Source organism: Amblyraja radiata, chromosome 19, assembly GCF_010909765.2.
Source record: "Amblyraja radiata isolate CabotCenter1 chromosome 19, sAmbRad1.1.pri, whole genome shotgun sequence".
Lineage (NCBI taxonomy): Eukaryota > Metazoa > Chordata > Chondrichthyes > Rajiformes > Rajidae > Amblyraja > Amblyraja radiata.
Window position 1 is genome coordinate 13,392,766 of NC_045974.1, and position 27,757 is coordinate 13,420,522.

Consider the following 27,757-nt stretch of genomic DNA (forward strand, 5'->3'; position numbering starts at 1 on the left):
AGTGCCTTTAAATGGCCACAGGGTGTCCTTATATTCCTACATTTTGCAAAGGTCCTAGCACATCAAAATATAATGCAGGAGCAATAAAACATATCTTCACTCCACTCGATTACTGAAAGACAAAGGTTGAAATCTAGTGTGAAGCATTTCTGTTTCTTTCAACTAGACATTCGGGGCGGCACGGTGGCGCAGCGGTAGAATTGCTGCTTTACAGCGCTAGAGACCCGGGTTCAATCCTGATCTTGGGTGTTGTCTGTATGGACTTTGTACGTTCTCCCCGTGACTTGTGTGCGTAGATACAGCATTGAAACAGGCCCTTCGGCCCACTGAGTCCACGCTGTCCATCGAATAGTGTAAAATGTGTCAAACTCCCACTTCCAATGTTAGCCTCAATGGCTCAGCACTTCAACTCCCCCTCCCATTCCCAATCCGACCTCTCTGTCCTGGGTCTCCTCCATTGCCAGAGTGAGCAACACCGGAAATTGGAGGAACAGCACCTCATATTCCGCCTGGGTTGCTTGCGTCCGGATGGCATGAACATTGAATTCTCCCAATTTTGCTAGCCCTTGCTGTCTCCTTCCCTTCCTTAACCCCCGAGCTGTCTCCTCCCATCCCCCCGCCCTCGGGCTCCTCCTCCTCCCTTTTTCCTTCCTTCTCCCCCCCACCCCCCATCAGTCTGAAGAAGGGTTTCGGCCCGAAACGTCACCTATTTCCTTCGCTCCATAGATGCTGCTGCATCCGCTGAGTTTCTCCAGCATTTCTGTGTACCTCCAATGTTAGCCTCCCTGCTATTGTGAAATTTCGATGACAGTGGTTCATTTTCAGTGCAACCAGCAGGAACGGATTGAGGTTAGGATTCGGGAGCGTACAAGGTGAGCAGTCTTGGATGGCAAGAGTTGGTTGCAGGAGATTGGAAAGGGTTATTAAACTTAAGACCCAGGTTTAGAACAGATGATAGGCCTTAGAATTACATTTTCAATAAGAAATAGAGGCTGAAAAAGTAATGGCATGCTCTTTTTAGCTCATATCAAGGAATGAATCAGAGGTGTTTTAAAGAATCATATTTTTATGACACAGGAGGAGGCCATTCAGCCTATTGTGTCTGTGCTAGACCAGAAAGAACTGTCAAGCCTGATTGTGCGTTGCAGTAAAAGGTTGGTGACAATGCAGGTCACGTCTGTTCAAGTATATAGCATACCCCAATTTAAACATGGTAATGGTTTTGATTCCTCAGCTCCAGATTCCATCCATGCTCTGGGTGAGAATGTTAATATTGACCAAATTAAAGACACCATAAAATGGAGGATCCCTGCAATTGTCAGAATTTCTTAACCTTTGTCAGTGGAAATTTACAGGCTGTGGATGGCACCGACCAGTCTGAGCCTCAGATGGATATGCAGGATGGTGAAAGATCCAGGTGTTCTCCGCATTTCCCCATAATTGATAATATGTATTAAAATTCTGTAAATAAACTTAAATGCATTGATATGATTGTGTTGCTGCAAAGGAATTGTAAATAATGTAAATAATGTTGCATGCCAATTACCCTGCTGTTTGTTGATTGGTCAAAGTGTTAAGACCTGGCAGGATTGTTTTGAGTTCCAGGGTAAATGTTGCATTAGTTAGTTTGTTAGCTTCCTTCCAGAAGCTTCTGCCAGAAACATTGTATGGAAGACTCTGTAATTGGTTTGGGGAACTGTCAATAATGTATTGATGTAATTAATATGTTTGATTGGACTCTAAAGAGACCACCCCTATGTAGTTTGGCCCCTCAAAGTTCGTGGACGTATAAAAGGTAGCCCCATCTTAGATCGATGACGATATTCCGGAGGTGCGCTTGGGACTGAGTAACCTTTTGGAGTGTGTCTGCTTGCACGAGGCTGAAGGGATTGGCCAGGCAGAGACAAGGATCGAACGCGCGGTGGTTTAGGTATCGTATAGGGGAATTTGCTGTTCATTCTAAAAATAAAGTTTAGTTGTTCCAGTGCTTGAGTCAGTGTTTTTTACTGAACTAGACTAGGGGGGGTAAGCTTCAGAAGAGCGTATTTACAAGAACATTGGTGCTCATCACGCTAATCCTCCAGAAAGTTCTATATGCCCATGCCCCTGATTTCTGACCTCAGCTAAGGGAAACAGATCTTCCCGATTTGCTCTAATCACCTAATCAATCAAATCAATGGGCGACACAGTGGCGCAGCGGTAGTGTTGCCGTCTTCCAGTGCCAGAGATCCGGGTTCGATCCCGACTACGGGTGCTGTCTGTACGGGTTTGTTTGTTCTCCCTGTGACCGCGTGGTTTTTCTCCGGGTGCTCCGGTTTCTTCCCATGCTCCAAACACGCACAGGTTTGTAGGTTCATTGGCTTGGTATAATTATAGATTGTCCCTAGTGTGTAGGATAGTGTAAGTGTGCGGGGGTCGCTGGTCAGCGCGGACTCAGTGGGCCGAAGAGCCTGTTTCTGAGCTGTATCTCCAACTTAAAACAACTAAACCCCACGCGGGCTGAAGATGCTTTCAAGAAATATGCCGCACCACCTCAATTGGTTCCTTTCCCTGTCAGCACGCCTGAGAGAAAATAATGATAATGAATACATTTTCAAACCATGAATCTTTTGCTTGAACAAAATCCAATTCGCCAGGAAATTTGTGCGAGAGAGAGAGAGAGAGAGCCACGGATGAAATGTGATAGATCAGCTGACAAGGATCTCAAGATATTAATCAATATATATTCTGTTCATTTAATTCTTCAAACGCAGCAGCAGATTTTAGTTGAATTAATGACGCAAACAATTGATTAAAAAATACGATTCACTGATGTTTATATTATAGGAGCTTGTATGCAGAATGCTGACTTGCTTTATATAGAAAGATAAAAGAGATGTCATTGGACATCAGTTCCACATGATTTAGGCCAGACCATACATATCAGTCATAGCCTTGCTATTATTTATATAGATGAAGGGTACGTTGGAAAACTAGGAATGGAGTAAATCACCCTTGGCAGATTATTAGCTTAGTTTAGAGATACAGAGCTGAAGGAAGCAGGCCCTTCGGCCCACCGCAACCAGCGATCCCCGCACACTAATGCTATCTTACACACACTTGGGACAATTTACAATTATTCCAAGTCAATTAACCTATAAACTTGTAAGTTTTGGAGTGTGGGAGGAAACCAGAGATCCCAGAGAAGACCCACGCAGGTCACGGGGACAACGTGCAAACTCCGCACAGACAGCACCCGTATTCTCATACACGAGCAGCAACTCTACCACTGCGCCACCGTGCCACCCGTGCTCATCGTGGCGCTTGATTCTATTTCTTTTCAAGTTCAATCGCAAGCCAATTCTCTGACTTTAGGAAGGAAACAGATCCAAGCACCGAGTGCGGCTTTGAGCACAAAGTGAAGAATGAAGACACACTCACACACAACCCCACCGCAAACACAGGGAAGGGATAAGCTCAACCTTGCCTGAAGCATACACACTGTAAGCTGCTTTGTGTTGTAACTGAAGAACAACAGACAACATACTTATCTCGACATTCTATGCTCCAACACAACTTGGCTAAGAACAAGCTAATTTGGTCCATAACTTCAGGGTGTACCTACTGCATCAATAGCATAAGGAGACTCAATGTGCTTCAGTAAGTCAGCGGAACAGATATCAACTCCGGAGAATATGGACAGGTGACGATTTGGGTCAGGACCCTTCTTCAGATTGTAAATCAGCATCAGCAGTTCCTTGTTTCTACGCATCAGTGACATACCTGGATTTATGTACCAGGTCCTTCATTCACATGTGCCACCAACACAGAAACCACTGGACATTTGCAGTGAGATAACACAGCAAGTAATGTCTTGTATTACAACCGGTCTGTGTGTACGAGGCCAACATACCGAACTGGACCCCAGCTAAAGGGTCTGACCTGAGTCAAGCTGGCCGAGTCTTAGCCGACAGCCAAGTCTTGCTGGGTTTTTTTCTTACTGATTAATAGAGATTGTGGTGATAAACTACACTCTGTCCGCACACCTTCCCTTCCCCTTAACTCTCTGTCCATTAATGAAATGAGCCCCGCACACATTATTCCAATATCATGTATCTGTACACACAAAATGCTGGAGTAACTCAGCGGGCAAGGCAGCATCTCTGGAGAGAAGGGATGGGCGACGTTTCGGGTCTCCTGAGATGCTGCCTCACCCGTTGAGTTATTCCAGCATTTAGTGTCTACCTTTAATTTAAACCAGCATCTGCAATTCTTTCTTCCACATGTGTCTGTACACTGCGGATGGCTAGATTGTAATCATGTATTGTCTTTCCGCTATCTGGTTAGCCCGCAACAAAAGCTTTTCACTGTACCTCTGTGTACATGACAATGAACTGTACCAGTCGCCAGTCTACGATGTGCTCAGTGATCCCTGGACAGAGGTAGGAATGTTGCAGTTTTTTTGGGAAGAAATAGCCCGGCAGGAATCCCAGCTCTGATTCAGCCCGGAGCTTCCTACTGGATGGTACATCCCTGCAGATTACAAGTGAGCTCAAGGTCAGGCTGTCTTTCGTTACCTAACTTGTTAGTACGTGATTCCTGATTTCACTTTTAAACGACATTCATCCGAGAGCCCAGAGGATACCTGGCATCTGTTCAGCAAGGGGAATGTCGGAGCTGAATGGGAGATTAATTGCCCAGCGTTATCCCATGACAGGACTTCCCCGTTGTCAATAATTTACTTTCTCACTGCTTTATATCATCCAGTCACATCATTGATTAAACTGTAGCTGATTTAACCTGTGACACACTTCACTCCAGTGCTCCTCGCGTTGAACTGTGGCAACAGCGGCAACAAGGATTTCTTCAATATATTGAGTTTACAGCTACTTACAATGCTGGAAATCAAGCGTGAATTGGATCAGTGACACACACTGCTGTGAAACGGCCTGAGCTCAATCCAGAAGCTTTAATGCACATACCCAAAGTAGCACTGAGCCCATGGTGTGTCTGTTACAGGGATAACTCTGTCACACGATTCTCTGAACTGTACCGCTGTATGTGCTGCCAGTACATTTATTTGCTTGGAAATATGAAAATGGGCTTGAAAGACTCAAAGGGCATATCCGTTTAAACTTTAGCCCTCGTTTCTTTGTCAACTAGCCTAAAGCTCCTGTCCGATACTTGCTAACCACTGCCAGATTGCTACTCTTTCTGTGCTAGAACCCCATCACAATAAATGCTTAACTCATTAGTCATTAATCAGTTTATTTTCCCCCTGTACACAGCCACAGTGCCAAGCACCCCAGTGTTCTGTTTTGTATTGTCTCTTTCAATCCATGCTCAAGGTCCCCATTCACTGCACACTGTAGCGTACAAGAGCGCACATCACACGACCCATGGTTGATAACTTCACCAGGATATGAAGAGTTAAGAGCCCACTCTTCCAAATGCGACTAAGATGAGGGATTCTCGGTTAAATTACTTGTAACTGATGCTGACACTTTGCTACAAGGAGCTTTTCGCAGTAAGAAAAAGTGAATTTGCGTTACATGACACCATACCACATCCTTGTGATGTCCCAGATTGGTCCTCCGCCAATTATTTTTCTTTTGGCAGCAGTCGTTACAGGAAAAGCACGACTCCCGACTTGCTCCCAACAAACACAGGAGGCAAAAAATCATTGGTGTTGAAGGAGGAATGTTGGCCAAGGTACCTCGGAAAAAAACTCCAGCATTACGGGGTCTTTGACACCCAGATAAGGTGCCATGCAAGACCTCAGCATAACATCTTACATTAGAATGTTTAAGAAGGAATTGCAGGTGCTGGAAAATCGAAGGTACACAAAAATGCTGGAGAAACTCAGCGGGTGCAGCAGCATCTATGGAACGAAGGAGATAGGCAATGTTTCGGGCCGATGCTGCTGCACCCGCTGAGTTTCTCCAGCATTTTTGTATACCTTCGATTTTCCAGCATCTGCAGTTCCTTCTTGAACAGGTTTCATTGTCATATGTCCCGAAACAGAACAATCTAATTCTTACATGTGGGAGTGTGGGAACTGGGGCCCAGGTGAGTTGGGAGGGAGAACCGCAAAAATCACATAAGGCTTATGCAGATTTTCAGATTCTCAGTTTTTCGTGCATTACCCTATATCATATACTCTACATTGGTAACCCCACTGCATTAAAAGGTTAAAACTTCAAGGCAATCAATGCTACTTAAAATACTTCACACATCAACCCCAAAATAGTCAGTCAACGAAATGCTAAACAGTTATCAAGGATGTGAGAATTTTAACAAGTGGCATGGAGCAGTTAATCCTGGCTGGATTTAAGCCATTAATTTAGCGGGTACTGGTGCTGTTTTTTTGCATTGCAGTACCAGGTGTAATAAGCACGTTACCCACCAGCAGATCATTGTGGCTGGAGAACCAGGCGTTGGCTCCAATGGAGCAGTGACATCAAGTACAAGACGCAGTGTGCTTCGTCAACCTACGGATCCAGTCTCTTCATCAGGCAAGTTGTGCAGTTGTCAGGGTAACAAACCGAGAACGTACATCGCCAAACTGGGTTTTGAGGAAATCATCCCCTCAAAATTGGGAGCATATGTAGGGTTTTTAAGCCCATTTCTGCCTCATTAATTAGCTCACTGTTGATCAGGGCCCTTTGATCAACATCCCTTGACATTCCTACTTTAACCGAGATCCATCAGTCCAAGTCTGGACATTTTCAATTGGGTTTTCTTTGTCAGTTTGTTTGAATGGCAGGGAATGCAAGTTTTAGGTCCTGTAGCATAAGCAATATTGGCTAGTACCGCTTTAAGAACTGTAGTATGAGACCGATTGCTCATCCTACATTGGCACTTGTCAGTGTGGAAGCTTCCAGAATCTATCTGCCTCGGCAGAGAAAACCGCTTTTCACCATGTAAGTTTTTTCTCGTGCCTGTTGAGCATTTCCAGTATTTCTTTGTTTTATTAGCGCTATAGGTATACGTTACCAACTATCCTTCAGCATCTTACAGAGTGAATGACACAGTTTCCACTAACCTTTGTGTTAAAAGAGTACCCACTTTGATGAGGATGAAGTGCGGAGGTCATGAATGCTTCTCTTCCGTGTACATGTGAGGGGATGTTGACCTGTCCCAATTATAATTGTAAAGGTGAAAGTGGCAATCTTTCTTTACTCAGGTTCTTACACTGTACAGGAAACCCTTAAAATGGCTGCCAACAAATCTCCACAGTACACAAATTTACATTCCGTCACTATGCTGCACACAGATCAATAGTGCGTGAGGAGACACTGATGTGCTTGGGAGTGAATATACAAATCTGCTAATGATACAAAGTTTTCATTTCGCTTGGGCAGCGTACAACCCAGCGGAATGTTGACTTCTCTAACTTCAAGTAACCCTTGCTTTCCCTCTCTCTCCATCCCTCCCCATCCTAGTTCTCCGACCAGTGTGACTGTCCTCCTGATTAGGTTTTATCTTTGTATGCCTCGTTGTCACCTTCCCCGAGCTAACAACGATCTATTCAACATTTTCCTTGATCCTCATCCCCCTTTGATGTCTCGTTTTCACACCTTACCCTTCCATGTCTCTGTGTCTCCCTCTCCCCTAACTATGTCTGAAGAAGGATCTCGACCCGAAACGTCACCCATTCCTGCTATCCAAAGATGCTGCCTGTCCCGCTGAGTTACTCCAGCATTTTGTGTCTACCTTCAGTGCAAACCAGCATCTGCAGTTCCTTCCTACACACCTTGTCTGTCGAAGTGGACTGTGAGGTGGACGCAGAGGCTTCAGAGAGTTAAATGCAGCATTAAAAGAATGGGCAAAGATATGGTAGATGGGACATAATGAGGAAAAAAATGAGGTCAAACCTTGTTTGGTAGAAAAAGATCAAAGAAAGTGATTTGTTTAAATGGTGAAAGATTGAAAGATGTTGGTATTGAAAATCCTGGGTCTCTAAGGGCCCAAACCACTGAAAGTTGATGTGCAGGATTACCAATTGGGAAGGCAAATGATAAGTTTCCCCATTATTGCAAGAGTATGAGAGTGAAGGTGTCTTTTCCCAATTATATTTCACCCGTGCACGTGGTATATTATGTGCCGGACCAATCTCCCTATCTAAGGAAGAATATAAACATGTAACTGAAGGAATGGAACCAAGGCTCTTCTGGATTTTTTCTAGCAATGGAGGTTGGGAGATTGTTCTGAAGAGAGAGATTAATCTGACTGGGCCTAAAGTATAGAAGACACGTACAAGATACAAAAGGGACATGGCAGGGTAGATACAGTTGGTAATTCCTTGGCTCCTTGGATACTGATCTGGATCCAGGTATCACCATCTTAAAATAAGAAGCCAGTCATATGTGACAGAAGATGAGATGTTTCTTCACCCAGATGGTGATGAATCTTTGACATTCTTGACTGACGCAGGAGGGCTGTAGACTCAGTTTCAGAGCTTATTTAAGATAGAGATGGATAGATTTTTGAATATGAAGAGAGTGAGATTTAATGCAGGAAAATGGCACTGAGGTAAATGATTAGGCATGTTCTTATTGAATAACAAAGGGGCCAGATGGCCTACATCCACTATCATTCCATGTTATTATAAAGATTAGCTTAGCATTAGAAACTGGTGGAGGGCAGTAAGAGACTGGAGCTGAGTGTATATGGCCGTATGGTCCATGGTTCTCCAGAGCATTAGTTCTATTAACTTTTCATTGCAGCTTTCCCAGTCAGCCCAACACAATGTCTCCAGCCCATGCTGGCCACTCTTCCTATGGAGTTTGGATGAGTGCGGCATGTTCCTCACTCACCCAACTGTGTGTGGAGCTGCGCTCCGATTCTTACCTCCTGTGCAAGCTCCAACTTGGACCGGTCATTGGGTTCCTTGGATTGCAAGCCCATCAGGTAGGGAACTGGAGCGTCGAGAAAGTGCAGGAGGGAGGCCGGGAGGATGGGGACGTAGACATGTTGCCACTGGAAGGGGAACAGAAGAGCCGTAATCCCCTCGGCCACTGTCATCAGCCGCTGGTAATCTGAAAGCAGATGGCACGTGGTTATTCTCAGCGTGAACGGGACACAAGATGGGATCAACAAGTCGATACAAAGATGAAAACATTCGCCCAACGGACAGCGCAGTGGCGAAGCGGTAGAGTTGCTCCCTGGGTGGCGCCAGCAATGGCTGCCTCGTCTGTCTGTCTCTTCAGACAGTCTGTCTGCCCCTTCCTTCTTTGTTGTTTTAATAGCATGTGTTAAATGCAGGTTTTTAGTGTTTTTTAGCTTGTTTTATGTGGGGAGTGGGGGTGGGGGGAAAACTATTTTAATCTCTTACCTCGACAGAGATGCGATTTTTTCCCGTATCATATCTCAGTCCGCACTGCAAGCCTTTGCTGGAGACCGGCTTCGGGAGCTCCAACCGCTGGAGCCTGCAGACTTACCATCGCAGAACTCGCAACCCCTTTGCCAAGGATCGACCTCGGTGCTCTAACCGCGGGAGCCTACGGACTTTAACATCGTGGAGCTCGCGGTCTCTGGTTAGAGACTGACTTCGGGAGCTCCGTCGCAAGAGCTTCGACCGCCCTGACGTGGGACCTTCGATCGCCCCGACACGGGAGCTTCGATTGCCCGAACGCAGGGGCTCCTACCGCCGGCTGCAAGAGCTCCGATCGCCCCGACAGATGGTTCGACTGTCCCAATCACGGGAGAATAAAGAGGATTAGACTTTATTGACTTCCATCACAGTGAGGAACGTGGGGAATCCACTGTGGTGGATGTTTATGTTAACTTTTATGTAGTTGTGTGTCTTGTTGCTTTTTTTTCATATGCGCTGTATGGTAATACGCATATCACTGTACCTTAATTGGTACACATGACAATAAAAGACCTCTGGAACCTTTACAGTGCCAGAGATCCGGGTGCAATCCCAACTGCGGATGCTGTCTATACATAGATTGTGTAGTTCTCTCTGTGACTGCGTGGGTTTTCTCCAGGTGCTAGAGTTTCCTCTTACACTCCAAAGGCGTCCAGGGTTGTAGGTTAAATAGGTTCTGTAAAATTGTCCCTAGTGTGTTGGATAGAGTTAGTGTATGAGTGATCGTTGGTCAGTGTGGACTCAATGGGTTGAGGTGCCTGTTTCCTTACTGTATTTCTAAAACTAAAGCTAAAACCAGATAAATACTTAGTCTTCATTTTTCAACAGTGAATCAATATATCCTTGTAGAACCACTTCAGAATATGGCAATTTATATAATGGCAATCTGCACTGTATTGAAGTCAATACAATAAGGCTGTGGAGGTACAAGAGACTGTTGGAATCTGTATCAAAAACAAAAGGAGAGCAGTTGACAAATACTCAGAAGGTCAGGCAGCATCTGGGAAATGGTCAGTCAATGTTGTGGATCGAGACCCTGCATCTCGACTCTACAGTCAACATTCTTGACCCGAAACATTGACTACCCATTTTCTTCAACAGATGCTGCCTGACCCGTTGAGTTCTTCCTGTTCTCTTTTTTCAGCTACAATAAGGACTGTGATCATGGGCACAACAGATGTGAGTATTTTCGCTGCGGAGATGAATAAAGTTTATCGTATCGTATTTTATCTTTGGGTTTCTGAGATGAAAGTGGCCTATGATTCCCGAAGCAGTAAAAATCCTCCAATCCCCATGGGAAAAACACAACGTATGATGTTGTTCTGTGCCCTTAATTGCAGGTTAGTACACTCGCAGGATGATAATAATAGATCAAATTAACAGTTACAGCTTGCATGGCTTGCAAAATAGTCATAGTCATCGGTCTTATTTAGCACTTTGGTAGCAACTCAGCAACCCAATCAAAGCTGACACTGTGCAAATAATCTGGATAAATTACAGGCATTTGAGACGATTTGTTCTGCCGGAACGTTATGGTTCCGAGTCAGAATAGACTACCTTAGTTTTAGTTTAGATTAGAGATACAGCGCGCGAACAGGCCCATCGGGGTGGGGGGTTGGAGGGAGAAGTGAGAACGTTGGGGTCTCAGTGGTCCTCGGAACGTGCACCCTTTAGAGCATCCATCGTAAGGGGTGTATAGGATGCTAAGCACATATAACTCTTCAAGAAGGAACTGCAGATGCTGGAAAATCGAAGGTAGACAAAAATGCTGGAGAAACTCAGCGGGTGCCGCACCCGCAGCCGCACCCGCTGAGTTTCTCCAGCATTTTTGTCTAAGCACAGATAACTATCAGTTCATGGATATGGTCTTCATATTTCTCTTCCAATTAAACAATAAAGTTTTGGCAGGGAGGATGTTGGACATGTGAAATAAGTTGGCAGAGATGTTGTTTCATTACGACATTTAAAGGGCACTTGGGCAGGGTAAGTGGATTAGAAAAGTTTGGAGGATTTCGGGCCAAACACAGGCAAGTGCGACTCACTTGGTTTGGCAACTTGGTTGGGGTGGAGAGTTGGGTCAAAGGGCCTGTTAACGTGCTGCTCAGCTTTACGACTCCACGACTGAGGTACGCCACTGCTCAGTTTGCTCTTGTTGCCATCGTCAGGGAGCAGCACAGGGAGGCATCAAAGCCTGAGGCCTTCTTTAGTCCGAGGGTGGTGAATCTGTAGAATTCTTTGCCACAGAAGGCTGGGGAGGCCAAGTCAGTGGATATTTTTAAGGCAGGGACAGATAGACATTTGATTAGTACAGGCGTCAGAGGTTACGAGGAGAAGGCAGGAGAATGGGGTTAGGAGGGAGGGATAGATCAGCCATGATTGAGTGTCAGAATATACTTGATGGGGCGAATGGCCTAATTCTACTCCTATTCCTTATGACCTATCAGCTGCCTCGGTCTCCACTCTGATTGTGCCAGTCGTTAATTATTTAAGCCGGCTTGCATTGCGCCCAAGTGCTTGGATACGACCACAGTGCCAAGCCTCGTGAATTATTTCACAATCACAACTCTCCCTCCCAGAGCCTGGACGTGAGTGACACCGGCTGCACGCTGCGCGCAGCTCCATTGCAAGGAAGCATGCTTGGTTGCCAAGTGACTGTCACAACAGCCTCTGCTCTCCCGGTTGCCATGGAGACCGAATCAGGAGGCCGCATGCACTTTCAAGTTTCATGCCAGAGATCGACCATTGGCACACAGTGTTTGATCTAAATTTAGCCAAATTTCCCCTCCCTCGTCCTTGAAATGATGTTTTCGATTTTCTGTATTCTTCGACGCATTTAATCTAAGGATCATGACATGCTGTATTTCCTGAACGCTCCTCTATCTTCTCCCCTTTCCTAGTTCTATCCTTGTAGACTGGGGGCTGAGTGGTGGCAGCTGGAGGAGGCAGATGGATGGCGAGGTTGCCGTGGTCACGGGGCCGCAGCGTTGGCGGTGGCGACGGCGAGAGGCCCTGCAGCAGCCGGGTGAGCGGGTGGATGGAGCACAGCCTGCGGCAGCTGCAAGGAACGACGGTGGAAGGAGATGGCAGCATTGCATTAGGCCGGTCCAGGCCTGTTTCACCGATCCACGGCCACCGGGGCCACCAAGCCTTAAAAACGAGAGTCTGCATTCTAGAGAGCAGTGCTGAACTACTATCTACCTACGAAGGCATGAGTGAGGAGCTGGCCAAGGTCGCCTGGAAAAGGATTCTAGCAGGAATGACGGTGGAACAGCAATGGCAGGAATTTCTGGGCGTAATCCAAGAGAGGCAGGATCATTTCATTCCAAAGAGGAAGGAAAATTCTAAGGGGAGCAAGAGGTAACCGTGGACAACAAGGGAAGTTAGGGATGGAATAAAACTAAAAGAAAAGGTGTATACCATAGTAAAGAGTAGCGGGAAGCCAGAGGATTGGGAAACTTTCAAAGGACAACAGAAAGTAGCAAAAAGGGCAATACGGGGTGAGTTTTGTGAGTGTGGAATTCTCTGCCACAGAAGGCAGTAGAGGCCAATTCACTGGATGAATTTAAAAGAGAGTTAGATAGAGCTCTAGGGACTTGCAGAATCAAGAGATATGGGGAGAAGGCAGGCACGGGTTACTGATTATGGATGATCAGCCATGATCACAATGAATGGTGGTGCAGGCTCAAAGGGCCAAATGGCCTCCTCCTGCACCAATTTTCTATGTTTACCTCTTTGATGACACTCGGACTATCCTTGATTGGACTTTGCTGTTTTTACCATGCAACGTTATCCCCATATCATGTATCTACACTGTAAATGGCTAATTGTAATCATGTATTGTCTTTCCGCTGACTGGATAGCACGTGACAAAAGCTTTTCATTGTACCTCAGTACACAGGACAATAAACTTAGCTGAAACTGAGATCTCCTTCGACCAAGATCAGATTTTTCAAACACTTGTGTAAGTTGCAAGATGGCGTTAGAACATGGTGACTCGCTGCGTGCTGTTCCAGAAGAACATCCATTGTCCTCGTGTATATTATGATTTGACAGGATAGTATGCAGATCAAGGTCTTCACTGTATCCATGTACACTGAACATGTTTCTCCCAGGGTGGAGATATCCAACACCAGAGGGCATAGCTACAAGGTGCGAGAGGGAACGTTTAATGGAGATATGCAGGGCAAGTTTGTTTTTAACACAGAGGGTGGTGGGGACCTGGAATGCATTGTCTGGGGTGGTGGTGGAGCCAGATAAAATAATGATAGTTAAGAGGCTGTTAGATAGGCACATGAAAGTGCAGGGAATAGAGGGATATGGATCATATGCAGGCAGATGAGGTCAGCTCAGCTAATAATAATAATAATGGATGGGATTTATATAGCGCCTTTCTAATACTCAAGGCGCTTTACATCGCATTATTCATACACTCCTCAGTCACACTCGGTGGTGGTAAGCTACTTCTGTAGCCACAGCTGCCCTGGGGCAGACTGACGGAAGCGTGGCTGCCAATCTGCGCCTACGGCCCCTCCGACCACCACCAATCACTCACACACATTCACACACAGGCAAAGGTGGGTGAAGTGTCTTGCCCAAGGACACAACGACAGTATGCACTCCAAGCGGGATTCGAACCGGCTACCTTCCGGTTGCCAGCCGAACACTTAGCCCATTGTGCCATCTGTCGTCCCTGAGCTAGGCATCATGTTCAGCACAAACATTTCGTGTCAAAGGGCCTACTCCTGTGCTGCACTGTTCTATGTTCTGTGTGACAATGATAAACTAAATTAAAGTGTCTGAAGAAGAGTCCCGACCCGAAACGTCAACTATAGTATCCATGTTCTCCGTGGATGCTGCCTGACTCACTGAGTTACTCCAGCACTGCTACCTTTCTTCTAAACCAGCACCTGCAGTTCCCTGCATCGCCACTAAACTAAATTGGTGCTGAGATGCAGGTCCACATACACGCACACACAATGTGTTTTTCCTCAACTTAGGCAGTTTAGTAAATTATGTAACTGTTCCACAAATGCAACACAGCCTTGCTCAACGACAACTCATGATATGATAATCTAATAATGTATAACCCAAGATGATTTTTCTCTCTCCAGTAGGCCCACTGGTGCAGAGCACCAATTTGACACACCTTTCACCCTGATATGTAAGCAGTCAATTGAGCTGACCTTCCCATTGAAACAAGTTAGTGACCCACTCGCAAGCTCACATTCATGAATCTGAAGAAGGGGTCCCAACCCAAAACATCACCCATCCATGCTCCAGAGCTGCTGCTTCATAAGCGATAGCAGAATTAGGCCGTTCGGCCCATCGTCTACTCCGCCATTCAATCATGGATTTTCTATCTTTCCCTCTTAACCCCATTCTCCTGCCTTCTCCCTGTAACCACTGACACCATCGTTGAGTTACTCCAGCACTTTGTGTCTTGTTTATGTTACACTTTATCAGATAAATTCCTAAAGCTCTCGAGGCAGACTGACAAACAGTTGCTGCTCAGAGCAAACAAAGCAGCCATTTTGTTTCCAAGGCTTCCCAACCAACATTGACATAAAGACCAGTTTACAGGGAAAGTAGACAAAAAAAATGCTGGAGAAACTCAGTGGGTGAGGCAGCATCTATGGAGAAAAGGAGTAGGCGACGTTTCGGGTCAAGACCCGTCTTCGGACTGATGTCGGGGGGGAAAAAGGAAGAGGCGGAGACAGTAGGCTATGTGGGAGAGCTGGGAAGGGGGAGGTGAGAAAGCAAGGACCACCTGAAATTAGAGAAGTCAATGTGTAAACTACCCAAGCAAAATATATGTTGTTGTTCGTCCACTTTGGGCTGGGCTTCACTGAAATATGAGGTGTGAATATTACAGTGAATATTGCTTGAGGGCCCAGGACACTAGACAATGACACACAACAATGTCTCATGTCCTCTAATGCTCCAGTATGACTGTATAAAACGCATGGTCATTGAAATTTTATGCTGAGCAAAACAACTCTGCTTATAAATCAACGCTAACATGAATCACAACAAATGTCTATCAATGGAAAGACTCCAATCACTCCTTACAAACAATGTGAGGACTGTTTAGATTTATTTTTATTTTTAGAGACACAGCACGGAAACAGGCCCTAGGGCCCACTGAGTACGCACCGACCAGCGATCCACGCACATTAACACTATCCTACACTAGGGACATTTTTTACATCTTTATATTAAGACAATTAACCTACAAACCTGTGCATCTTTGGAGTGTGGGAGGAAAGCGAAGATCTTGGTGAAAACCCACGCGGTCACGGGGAGAACGTACAAACTCCGTACAGACAACACCCATAGTCAGGATCGAACCTGGGTCTCTGGCACTGTGAGGCAGCAACTCTACCGCTGTGGCACCGTGCTGCACCTATTGTACATATGTTATTTTATTGATCAGTGGTGCTGCACCTATTGTACATATGTTATTATATTGATAACATTGTAGTTTAGCTGTTCAATTCTGTTTTATCCAAGGTAAAGAATTGTTTAGCTGATGGGTAAGTCATAGTACACAAATACCTGAACCTTCCACTATTCCATTCCCTCCTGTAACACATAACGTGAACCTCATCATTTACAAGCAAGCTGGTCACCAGCACACCCCTAAAGACTTGACCCAGACTGTTGTAATGTTGTTCAGGAAGCATGGCATTGTCTTAAAGATAGGCACAAAGTGCTGGAGTGACTCAGTGGGTCAGGATGCATCTCTGGGGAATAAGGATGGGTGACGTTTCGGGTCGAGACCAGTCCCACGGTTCTCCACATTGATTTCCTCTTGAGACCACACCTTCCGAGCCCAATGGGCTTACCAGGCACTGCCCTGCCTGAGGTCTTCTGTGGCTGACCCAGATTGGTCCTGGTCTTTTCTCACCTCCAACTCTTCAACTCACCTCTCCCCCCCCCCCCCCCCCCCCCCCCTGCCAAATTTCAGTCCGAAGAAGGGTCCCGACCTGAAATGTCACCCATATTTTTTCTCCAGAGATGCTGCCTGATCCGCTGAGTTACTCCAGCACTTTGTGTCGGACTTTGGTATAAATTGTTCTGACCAACAAATGGAAATAATGGCGTGGAAACAGGCCCTTCAGCCCAACTAACCCACACCCACCTAAGTCCCATCTACACTAGTCCCACCTGCCTGCATTTGGCCCATGTCCTTCTAAAACTGTCCTATCCATGTACCTGTCTAAATGTTTCTTAAACTGGGATGGTGGGTTTCATACACCCACCATGCTGTGTGTAAAAAGATTACTCCTCGGGTTGCTGTTAATGCTTTCCTCCCTTACTTTGTCCTCTGGTTCTCGATTCCCCTACGCTGGGCAAGTAACTCTGTACGTCGACCTGATCTATTCCTCTCAGGAATGGGCCTCAGTGGATGCAGAAAGTCATCACACCCGACTAACATTGTGCAGTCAGATAATCCTCACAAACTAAAGACTCCCTCGGAACTGTGATTGAGAGAACTTGTCCAGATCTCATCAGGATTTCATGGTCAAGGAGGATGGTTTCAATATCACTGGATGTTTGTGCAGCTCGGCTGCCACCTGACCCACCAGGCAAAAAGCTTCAATGGATGCGATATGATGTTGTCTTTTACTTCTGTTGAAGGTTGCTGTTAGCTCTCGTGACACCACTAGTGAGATTAATTTCACTCCTTCGGCTTGGAATCTAAAAACTCTTGAGAGCACTATTTTGGGAAGGTGGGTGCAAATTTCATGCTCAAAGATAACAGTACTGCGAAGATGAATAGTTATTTCCAATCTCTACACCCAGTCAGCAGATTAAATTCCCAGATCTGGCAACGTCACGATGGCGCAGCGGTAGAGTTGCTGCCTAACAGTGCTAGAGACCCGGGTTCGATCCTGACTACGGGTGCTGTCTGTATGGATAGTTTCTCCCCGGATTCCTCCCACACTCCAAAGACGTACAGGTGTATAGTTCAATTGGCTTGGTAAAATTGTAAAATGTCCCTAGTGTGTGTAGGATAGTGTTAGTGTGTGCGGGAATCGTTAAGTCAGTGCGGACTCGGTGGGCCAAAGGGCCTATTTCCGTGCTGTACAACTAAACTAAACAAAAAACGTTAGAGCAAGTTCCCTTGTAGAATAAAGCAATTAATTTTATCTGATTTAATAGTATGTCAATGTGTTCTCAGTTGAGTCCCCACACGCAGTGGAATGAACTCTTCCCCCCCCCCCCACCCCCAGCGGTGCTGTCCTTTTACAGCCCTGTACTGAGGGATATCCAAGTCTATCTTTCTTGGCTAACAATCTAACCTTCCGCCTCCAAGACGCAGGTAAATGTTCGGGCCTTATTTTCAGGTAAAAAATAGCGTCTTCATTGCCGGGAAATACAGTAAGTCTGTTTAGTTAATAACCATGGAGGATGATTTGGTACCTTATTCAAAGACATAAGTTCATACATCACAGAAACAGAATTAGGCCATTCGGCCCATCTAGTCTACTACGCCATTCAATCATGGCTGATCTATCTCTCTCAACCGCATTCTCCAGAACATAACAATCTCCGCTTAAAAAAGACCCATTGACCTGGCCTCCACAGCCGTCTCTGGCAAACAATTCCACAGATTCACCACCCTCTGACTAAAGAAATTCTTTGTTATCTCCTTTCTAAAGTAACGTCCTTTTATTCCATATAACGTCCTTATAAATGTGCCCTCTGGTCTCCCAGACTCTCCCACTAGTGAAAACATCCACCGTATCTAGGCATTTCACTATTCAGTAAGTTTCAATGAGGGTCTCCCCTCATCCTTTTATGTACAGCTTGATCAAACGCTCATCATATCTTAAGCCAATCATCCCCCAGATCATTCACGTAAACCTCCTCTGGGGCCTCTCCAACACCAGGTCTCATCCCTCCTCAGATATGGGGCCCAAAACTGCTCACAATAACTGACATCGCACTGAGCTCAATTCCATGAGGGCACCACTTTCTACAGTATATCCAGTATCGATTCTCCATTTCCAAAATAATTTGTTTATATTCTGTCTTGAATGAGATGACAATTAAGAATTGCCCAATATGAGTTGGACACACTCAGAATTGAGCTGGGAACTCTGCCCAAACTCACATTCCATTAGCAGGGTAATAGAAGAATGACCTCATCACAAACAACTGGCCTGGATAAGAATTCATGGCCCAAGGGTTAAAATTCCAATGTGATCTTGGCATGGTATTTGCAGGAGTCAGACACACAGGAGGTGGCTGAGAGTTGTAACTTGATTACCAGTGAATTTCCTCCACAATGAGATGCTTGCAGGAACTACCGCTGCAGCAGGTAGATGCGAGTTAGCCCAGATATGTTCACTTTTCCACGAACCATCTGCAGAAAGAGGTGACTTGAAATATCCTTCCCGCCCCCACTGCAGAGCTACATGAATTACAATGTAGAGTCTGACTGAGAGTCAATAATGTGCACATCAACTGTATTGCCAGCTCTTACTTTATCATTTCCGACCAATATTAAACTCACATTTTACACGGAAAACCAGCCACTTAGTCCAGCACACACAGCAGAGGAGAGGACTTAACAGCAACATCAATGGCGGCACAATGGTGCATCGGTAGTGTTGCTGCCTTACAGCGCCAGAATCCCGGGTTTGATCCTGACTACGGGTGTTGTCTGGACGGAGTTTGTACCTTCACCTCGTGGCCTGCGTGGGTTTTCTCCGGGATCTCCAGTTTCCTCCCGCACTCCGAAGACGTACAGGTTTGTAGGTTAACTGGCCTGGTATTATTGTAAATAGCCCCTAGTATGTGCAGTTACTACGCGAGGATTGCTGGTCGGCGTGGACTCGATGGGCCGAAGGGCCTGTTTCCGCACTGTATCTCTAAACTAAACTAAAGTCGAGAGACTGGACTCACTATCCTTCAGAACAAAGCACAACATAAATGTAGTAAAATGGACAACAAAATACCAAATGGAGCCACAAGGAGCTGCAGATGTTGTACAAAGAAAATGAACGCAAAGTGCTGGGGTAACTCAACAGGTCAGGCATCATCTCTGGAGAATTTGGATAGGTGACATTTCGGGTCGAGACCCTTCTTCAGATAAAAGAAGGGTCGCAACAGAAGCGTCACCCATGCATATTCTCCAGAGATGCTGCCTGACCTGTTGATTTACTCCAGCGCATTGTGTGTTTCTTTAAAAAAAAGGTTAGGCTGGTGTTCTAAAAGCACGGCACGAGTTTCCTGATTACTTTCCTGTTCCCCGTCTCATCGGGGAAACTGTCGACACTCAGTTGTAGAGTACATACAAGACTCAGGATTTTTAATTTTATGGGGCTTGGCGATGTTGGGAAGGTGGGCTTGTTGCTTCAGCTGTGAAGTTGATGTATGCCGAAGCAGCCTCGAGGGCTGGCTGGACTCTCCTTATGATCTAATGGAATCTGTCAGTTCCCTGCAAGGCCCTTTAAATAATTCAGGCAATCTAACACAAAGCCTTCTCAGTTTCCTATTCCTCCTCACTGGCATTATAATTCAATGAAAATGTGCCGCACAAAGATTTTACACGCACTTACAAATTAACTGTCTTGCTATGTTCAAGTCACTACAGTGTAGAACTGGGCACTGTTACTGCACAACTTGGCATCTCCTGGTTAGGGCAATGTCTGTACTGCCCAATATCTTAATTACATTTTGGTGCCACCCAGAAGTCCAAGAGCTATCTGCTACCACACGTTTTCCTGTGTTCTGTGTGGAATCCTTACTAGCTTCTGCAGTCTGTGCAAAGATGATAAGACAGAACAATAATAAATACCGTAAGAAGGGCCTCGACCCGAAACGTCATCCATTCCTTCGCTCCATGGATGCTGCCTCACCCGCTAAGTTTCTCCAGCATTTTTGTCTACCTTCTACACTTCCCTAAATCAGCAGATTGCCTTGCTTGCATCCAGCCTTACAGCTTCAAACTACCACCTTATACTCTTTGTAATAACAAAGAACTGCAGATGCTGGATAATACACAAAAGGACACAGTGCTGGAGTACATCAGCACGTCAGGCAGCATCATCGTAGACATTACCTATTCATGTTCTCCAGAGATGCTGCCTGACCTGCTGAGTTGCACCAGCATTTTGTGTCCTTATGTTTCTTACACTCTTTCCCTTGGAATGGCAGAAAGCTCATTCTGTTTGATAAGTTAATCTACTTTTAGTTATTACTAATGCAGTGGGAATGAGAAAGTCATCAGTCATCAAGACAGATTCACAAATTGCTCAACGTTTATACATTTTGAAGAAACCATTTCAAAATTAGTTCATCATTATTTCATCAAAATCTAGCAGTGTCATAAAACAATTTTAAAAACATTCTTACGTGAACACACTTTGTTTAAGCCACCAACATTTAAAATGTAATTTATTTATATATTAAAGGTTATGTCTGTGGAAGCTATGGCCAGAATCCTTTCTCCATGCACGTGCATTCGTGCATGGAAATTAAATCCTTCAAGTAGGTATATTGCAAAACTTACCTTCAGCGGCGCTGCAGTTCTGTCGCTGCCCGTGTACGCGACTTTGGCGCCTTTGAGAGGGGGGCGGGTTTAAAACACGATTTTCTCGAGGCTATTGAAATCGAGGTTGTTCAGCCTGTTTAGTTGCTAACGAAAAATCGCTGCGAAACCCGTTCGCTGCAGCTATTTTAAAACTAAATTGGATTATTTAATTGTGGATTAAAAATCATCCTCTAAAGCCGCGAACGCCGACAACGGGACGGATCTTATGTAGGGGACAAGGCAAGGTAGGTTGTTTATTTTTACATTAAAAAGTGCTTCTTAAGATCCCTTTATTCAAAATTTTAAGTTGCGAGTATGTGACTTGGGGGCCCATTCAAACCCGCAGTATCTTTCATGCCGCATATGGGCTTCAAATCCACTGCAATGGCAAAGATCAAAGCATCGCGTTCCAGAGAAACCCACTCGCAAGCTGATTTAAATGGCCATTAAATTACCACAATTGAACACTAAATTCCTTCCATTTGGCCTATAAATTAATGTCAATGAGATTTTAAAATCTTGTTTTATTGTGAATTCTTGTGTGAATGTGCTTTGGACACTTAGGCTATTTAAAAATGTTAATCTTTTCTTAAGAAATGGATAGATGTTTAGATTTAGTAATTGAATTTTGGAATTAGCTACAATTAGGTAACTAACTAATTATATGCTTTAATTTCAGGTCATCCAAGTAAGATTGTTTAATATTTGTTTCAGAATGCTTCAATCTATAATAACTGAAAATTTATTTCAGTTCTCTTAATTTTTAATAAAGTTATGGCCATTTGACTGTCCTTGATCACAACTTTTGTGTTAAGTCAATGGAAAATCAATAGGGAACAAGGTGCTAATTTCCGAGTATGAAAATGGCCATAACTTTTTTAATACTGAAGATATGAAAGTGAATTAGGTGGCAAATTAAACTTCTTTTTATGCTTTATCTGATAGGATAAATTGCAGGCTTGATTTTTTAAATCTCAAAATTTTGTAACATTGCTACTTCAAGAGCAAGAGGATGAGGGGTGAGCTTATAGAAGTGCACAAAACCGTGAGAGGAATAGATCGGGTACATGCACAAAGTCTCTTGAACAAGAATCGAACAACCAGAGGACATGGATTTAAGGTGAGGGGCGAAAGATTTAATAGGAACCTGAGGGGTAACTTTTTTTTACACACTAAAGGGTGGCGGGTATATGGAATGAGCTGTCGGAGGAGATAGTTGAGGCTGGTACTATCGCAACGTTTAAGAAACATTTAGATATTTTGGCCTAGTTTCACAGCACTCCCGTTCTCCCACTAATTTCCCTTCATTGTGGCCATCTACACCACCCCGATTTCTAGTCTGGTCAGGAAAACCAGGCAGGGTGAGGGGGAGGAGGTCATCAGTCATGATGACCACAAAAACTAGTGAATTATATATAAGAGCCCACCTAGCTCACTAATGTTCTGCAAGAGAGGGAATGAGACCCCCTGATCCAATCTGCCCCTGTAGGTGTTTGCACATCCACCCATGTGCTTGACACTTACATGGCTGAGCAAGTCCTTAAGCTATATCATTACCGCTACGCTCAAACAGGAGAACGGTAAAAGTGCAGGGACAACCAAGCATCAACTGCAGCAGAACACAGAGTGCTGGAGGATCTCTGCTTAGGTGCTGGAAGAACACTGGGTCAGGAAGCATCTGTGGAGGGAATGGAGAGATGACGTCATGCGTCGGGATCCTTCTTCAGACCCCACATCCACCCATTAAATTCAGAAGCTGCCCGATCTGCCGAGTTTCTCCAATATTTTGCGTTTTGTTCACAATTCCAGCATTTAAAGTTCCTTGTGCCATCTGGGACTGAACTAGGACAGATGGTGGCCAACACAGGCGACTCTTTGCATGCTAACCACAGAAGCAGATCTACAATCTCATATTACAGTCGCTCCACGCTCTTAAATCCCTATTCCCAAAGCACAATTTCACCACTCGTAACGGCCCCAAATTCCTACGTTCAAAATAATCGCTGGTGAAATCTGCTCTGGTCCAAATTGTTTCTTGTGCAACTTACATGCAGAAAAGGCAGGTGCTAATTGATTCAATTTCTAGGTTGCTGTACCTTCAACTATCACACGCATGAATAATAGAGAGGAAATGAAAGGGAGCTTTGTTATTGAATTAAGATACTTTTTAATCACAGCTAGCTATGACTAAGAACAGATGGGTCAGTTAGGATTAATACTGTTCTACAACACAGTGAGGGAAGCTTCCTCCCCTGTGCCTGCTCCTCCCGCTCTCCCTTTTCAGCTTTGCTTGTTTAGAGCAGCTCTGTTGCCTTGGAGAATGAAGATCGAGGACTCAAGCATCGCTGTGTGGCTTGGGTTAAAGAGTCAGAGTCATAGAGTGATGCAGCCTGGATCACTTTGGCTCAACTTGCCCACACCAGCCAACAGTCACACCTGTCTCCCACCTGCCTGCCCATATAGAAACATAGAGAAAAATAGGTGCAGGATTAGGCCATTCGGCCTTTCGAGCCAGCACCGCCATTCAATATGATCATGGCTGATCCTCTAAACTGCCATAGCTGCCCCATCCAGGTAAATTTCAGGTATCTGCGATGATCCTTGTGAATGGTACTGAATAGTAAACATCTTTAAGATCAATGCTTGCCATGAAGTATCCTTTGGAAATTAGTTGTTTGGCAGTAACAAACTTTTCCATTTTGAAATGTATATACTTAACAAACATACTTAGTGAAGTTAAGTCAATGATGATGCGACATCCACCATCTTTTTTGGGTTTAGTGAATATATTTGATACGAATTCCAAGGGTTCATGTTTTGTTTTTCCAATGATACCCTTTGTAATTAGTCTCACCAGTTCAGCTTGTCCCTCTCGTTTTTCTTTAACTGAGAGGGAAAATACCCTCTGGGGTGAATGTTGAACTGGTGGCAATTTTTCTAGTATGAATTGTATTTTGTATCCACTAATGCCATTGAGTATATACTGATCACTCGTGAGAGACTCCCGTGCCTCTTTAAACAGGTGTAATCTCCCCCCTGTTAGTATTAAGCCCCTATTTTCTATACGCTGGTAGGAACCAGACCCACCTACCTCCATGGTTATGGGTATTTCTTCTGTTTCCTGCCGGTCCAACGTGTCTTGCACGTTGTCTGACGTGGCGGTGCACTGCTGAACGCAATGCCGCGCATGCGTGCTGAGCGGGCTCTTCACGTAGTCACTCACGTGACTCCGAAGTAAAATCTGTACCCATTCCCTGCTTTTTCCCCATATCCCTAGATTCCTCTAGCCCCAAGAGCTAAATCTAACTCTTGAAAACATCCAGTGAATTGGCCTCCACTGTCTTCTGTGGCAGAGAATTCCACAGAAAAAAAAGTTTTTCCTCATCTCAGTCCTAAATGGCCTATCCCTTATTCTTAAACTATGACCCCTGGTTCTGGACTCTCCCAAAATCGGGAACATTTTGCCTGCATCTAGCCTGTCCAATCCTTTAAGAATTGTATATGTTTCTATAAGATTGCCTCTCATCCTTCTAAATTCTTGTGAATACAAGCCCAGTCGACACATTCTTTCAACATATGTGTGTCCCACCATCCCGGGAATTAACCTGGTGAACCTACACTGTACACCCTCAATAGCAATAATGTCCTTCCACAAATTAGACAACCAAAATTGCAAACAATACTCCAGTTGCGGTCTCTCCAGGGTCCTGTACAACTGCAGTACAATATCCTTGCTCCTAAACTCAAATCCTCTCGCAATGAAGGCCAACATGCCATTAGCATTCTTCACTGCCTGCTGTACCTTCATGCTTACTATTAGCGATTGATGTACAAGCACACCCACACCCACGTTCCTAATCTGACACCATTCAGATAATAATCTGCCTTCCTGTTCTTGCTACCAAAGTGGATAGCCTCACATTTATCCACACCCATATCCCTCCAAACCTGTCCTATCCATGTGACCCCACAGTCAAGACTCGCACAACTGCACATGGAATGCAGGGGGTGCTGTCTTTCATGTGAATGGTCGAATGAAAATGTAAGCGGGGCTGCATGGTAGCTCAGCGGTAGAGTTGCTGCCTTGCAGCACCAGAGTCCCAGGTTCGATCCCGACTATGGGTGCTGCCTGGATGGAGTTTGCACGTTCTCCCTATGACCAAGTGAGTTATCTCCGGGCGCTCTCATTTCCTCCCACACTCCAAAGACGTACAGGTAAATTGTCCCGACTGTGTCCCTGGTGCTTGTGCACGGGCGATTGCTGGTCGGCGTGGATTCGGTGGGCCGAAGAGTCTGTTTTCACACTGTATCTCTGGACTAAACTGCCTGCACCAGTATGCCAGGTACAGAGGAGAATGTCCCATAACATTTTTATGGATCGATAAAATGTTTAAGCAATTCTTACTTTTGTAATAACCATTCAATAACTAGGTTCAGCTAGCTACTAGTATAACATGCAAGAAGTTATAGAAGTAGCAGAAAGCACATGAATCTGTACATATATCACTCTGGACACACCTTGCCTGCTTACTCAAACAGTCTAGGTGTGGGCATTCTAACCTTCTGGGTACTAGTTGTCTAACCCTGTGGGTACTGGTGCATCTAAGAACCCTTTTACTAGCATCCTCCACTAATCCACAGACTGAACTGTCTTTGCTAATTCCTAGCTGTTATCAGGCAACTAAACCATCCTAATGCTCCTGTGCCACTTAGGAAACCTGAACGGAAACCTCTGGAGACTTTGTGCCCCACCCAAGGTTTCCGTGCGGTTCCCGGAGGTTTTTGTCAGTCTCCCTACCTGCTTCCACTACCTGCAACCTCCGGCAACCACCTGCAACCTCCGGGAACCGCATGGAAACCTTGGGTGGGGCGCAAAGTCTCCAGAGGTTTCCGTTGAGGTTTCCTAAGTGGGACAGGGGCATACACAACTGAAGAGCAATCCTGAACTATTATCTACCTCATTGGTGACCCTCGAACTAGCTTTGATCGGACTTCACTGGCTTTACCTTGCACTTAACGTTATTCCCTTATCATGCATCTGCACACTGAGGTTGGCTCGATTGTAATCGTGTATTGTCTTTCCACTGACTGGTTAGCACGTGACAAATGCTTTTCACTGTACCTCGTTACACGTGACAATAAACTGAGCTGTGTGTGTTGCTGAATCACAATCAAAAATCTGCAAGGGTAATGGGTATACGAGGGAGAAATATTGCTGAGAGTCCTTTGTATCTTTGCAGCTGGACCCACGATGAGAGTCAGCATTCAGTGGGGAGTTTAGTTTTAGAGATACAGCGCAGAAACTGAAAGTGAACTGAGTCGAACCCAATAGGCATTTCATCGACCGATCCTTAACAATGCAGCTTCCGACCCATGGCTGCTGCTTACCTTGTGAGTACAGAAGAATCTGCATCTCCAGAAGCACGCAGGTGAAGAGCTGAACCAAGTTTTCCAAGCCCAGCAGTTCAAAGACTTCTCGCAGTGGGAAATCAAAGAGGGGAAGCTCAGTCGGTCCCGGTCGCTGGCAGATAATCGGCCCATAGACCCCTGAGAACTTGAGCGAGCGGCCGGGGGGAGGCAGCGGCACCTCGTAGAGGATGTTGTGGATGTAGCTCTCCAGGGGCAGCGGTGGAGTCTGCTGGGAGCTCACCGCCTTGTGCAGCTGCCGCAGGAACTTGCGACAGGCCTGCACGAAGGGCAGCGGGGTGATCAGGCAGATGCACTTGGACACGTAGAGGGTGTCGCGGCCGATGTCGTAGGAGTTGTAGCGCTGCATCTTGACCTGCGAGGAGCTGTCCCCCTCGTCGATGCTGCTGGCCAGCGAGTCCATGCTGCAGGAGGACGAGGCGTACACGCTGCTGCACTGCTCCACGTTGTGCATCTGGTACAGTGTCTGCATGGCGCTGCAGATCTGCCGGCAGGTGACCTCCTCGTAGAAGGTGAGCACGAAGCCGTAGGTGCGAGAGCCGTCCTCCCGCGTGATGAGGAAGGCGTGGAACAGCGGATCCCTGTTTTCCGCCTGGGTTTTGAAGGAGAGCCCTTTGGGCATGCAGAGCTGAGGGGAGGGGGAGACAAAGAACAAAGCACACGTCAACATTCTTTGAATGAACAAGCAGTCTTATCAAACAGCTGAGGTTGCACAGTGGACCAGGGATAGAAACATAGAAACATAGAGAATAGGTGCAGGAGTAGGCCATTCGGCCCTTCGAGCCTGCACCGCCATTCAATATGATCATAGCTGATCATCCAACCCAGCTCCCGTACCTGCCTTCTCTCCATACCCCCTGATCCCTTTAGCCACAAGGGCCATATCTAACTCCCTCTTAAATATAGCCAATGAACTGGCCTCAACTACCTTCTGTGGCTGAGAGTTCCAGAGATTCACCACTCTCTGTGTGAAAAATGTTTTTCCCATCTCGGTCCTTAAGGATTTCCCCTCTATCCTTAAACTGTGACCCCTTGTCCTGGACTTCCCCAACATCGGGAACAATCTTCCTGCATCTAGCCTGTCCAACCCCTTAAGAATTTTGTAGGTTTCTATAAGATCCCCCCTCAATCTCCTAAATTCTAGCGAGTACAAGCCGAGTCTATCCAGTCTTTCTTCATATGAAAGTCCTGACATAGAGTTGCTGCCTTGCAATGGCAGAGACCTGGGTTCGATCCTGACCACGGATGCTGTCCGTACCGAGTTTGCACATTCCCCCTGTGATCACGTGGGTTTTCTCTGGGTGCCCTGGTTTCTTCCCACCCTCCAAAGACGTACAGGTTTGTAGGTTAATTAGCTTAGGTAAAAATTGTAAATTGTCCCTAGTGCTCGTGTACGTGGATCGCTGGACCTCTTCAGTTATCAGGCAACT

The 27,757-nt window shown here is 45.5% G+C and overlaps 1 protein-coding gene across 4 annotated transcripts in view; it reads right to left on the reverse strand.

Annotated features, from left to right (window-relative positions):
- dennd5b (DENN domain containing 5B) overlaps positions 1-27,757 on the reverse strand; it is a 173,048-nt gene that overhangs the window by 47,467 nt on the left and 97,824 nt on the right. For 2 of the 4 annotated variants that reach the window (XM_033037715.1, XM_033037714.1), the window contains 3 exons: positions 26,289-26,955; positions 8,833-9,020; positions 7,025-7,114 (listed from right to left, as the gene is read on the reverse strand). In XM_033037715.1, coding sequence (XP_032893606.1) covers positions 7,025-7,114; positions 8,833-9,020; positions 26,289-26,955 — 945 coding nt within the window. The remainder of the gene's footprint in view (positions 1-7,024; positions 7,115-8,832; positions 9,021-26,288; positions 26,956-27,757) is intronic. The other 2 variants (XM_033037717.1, XM_033037716.1) reach the window with 1 other exon arrangement.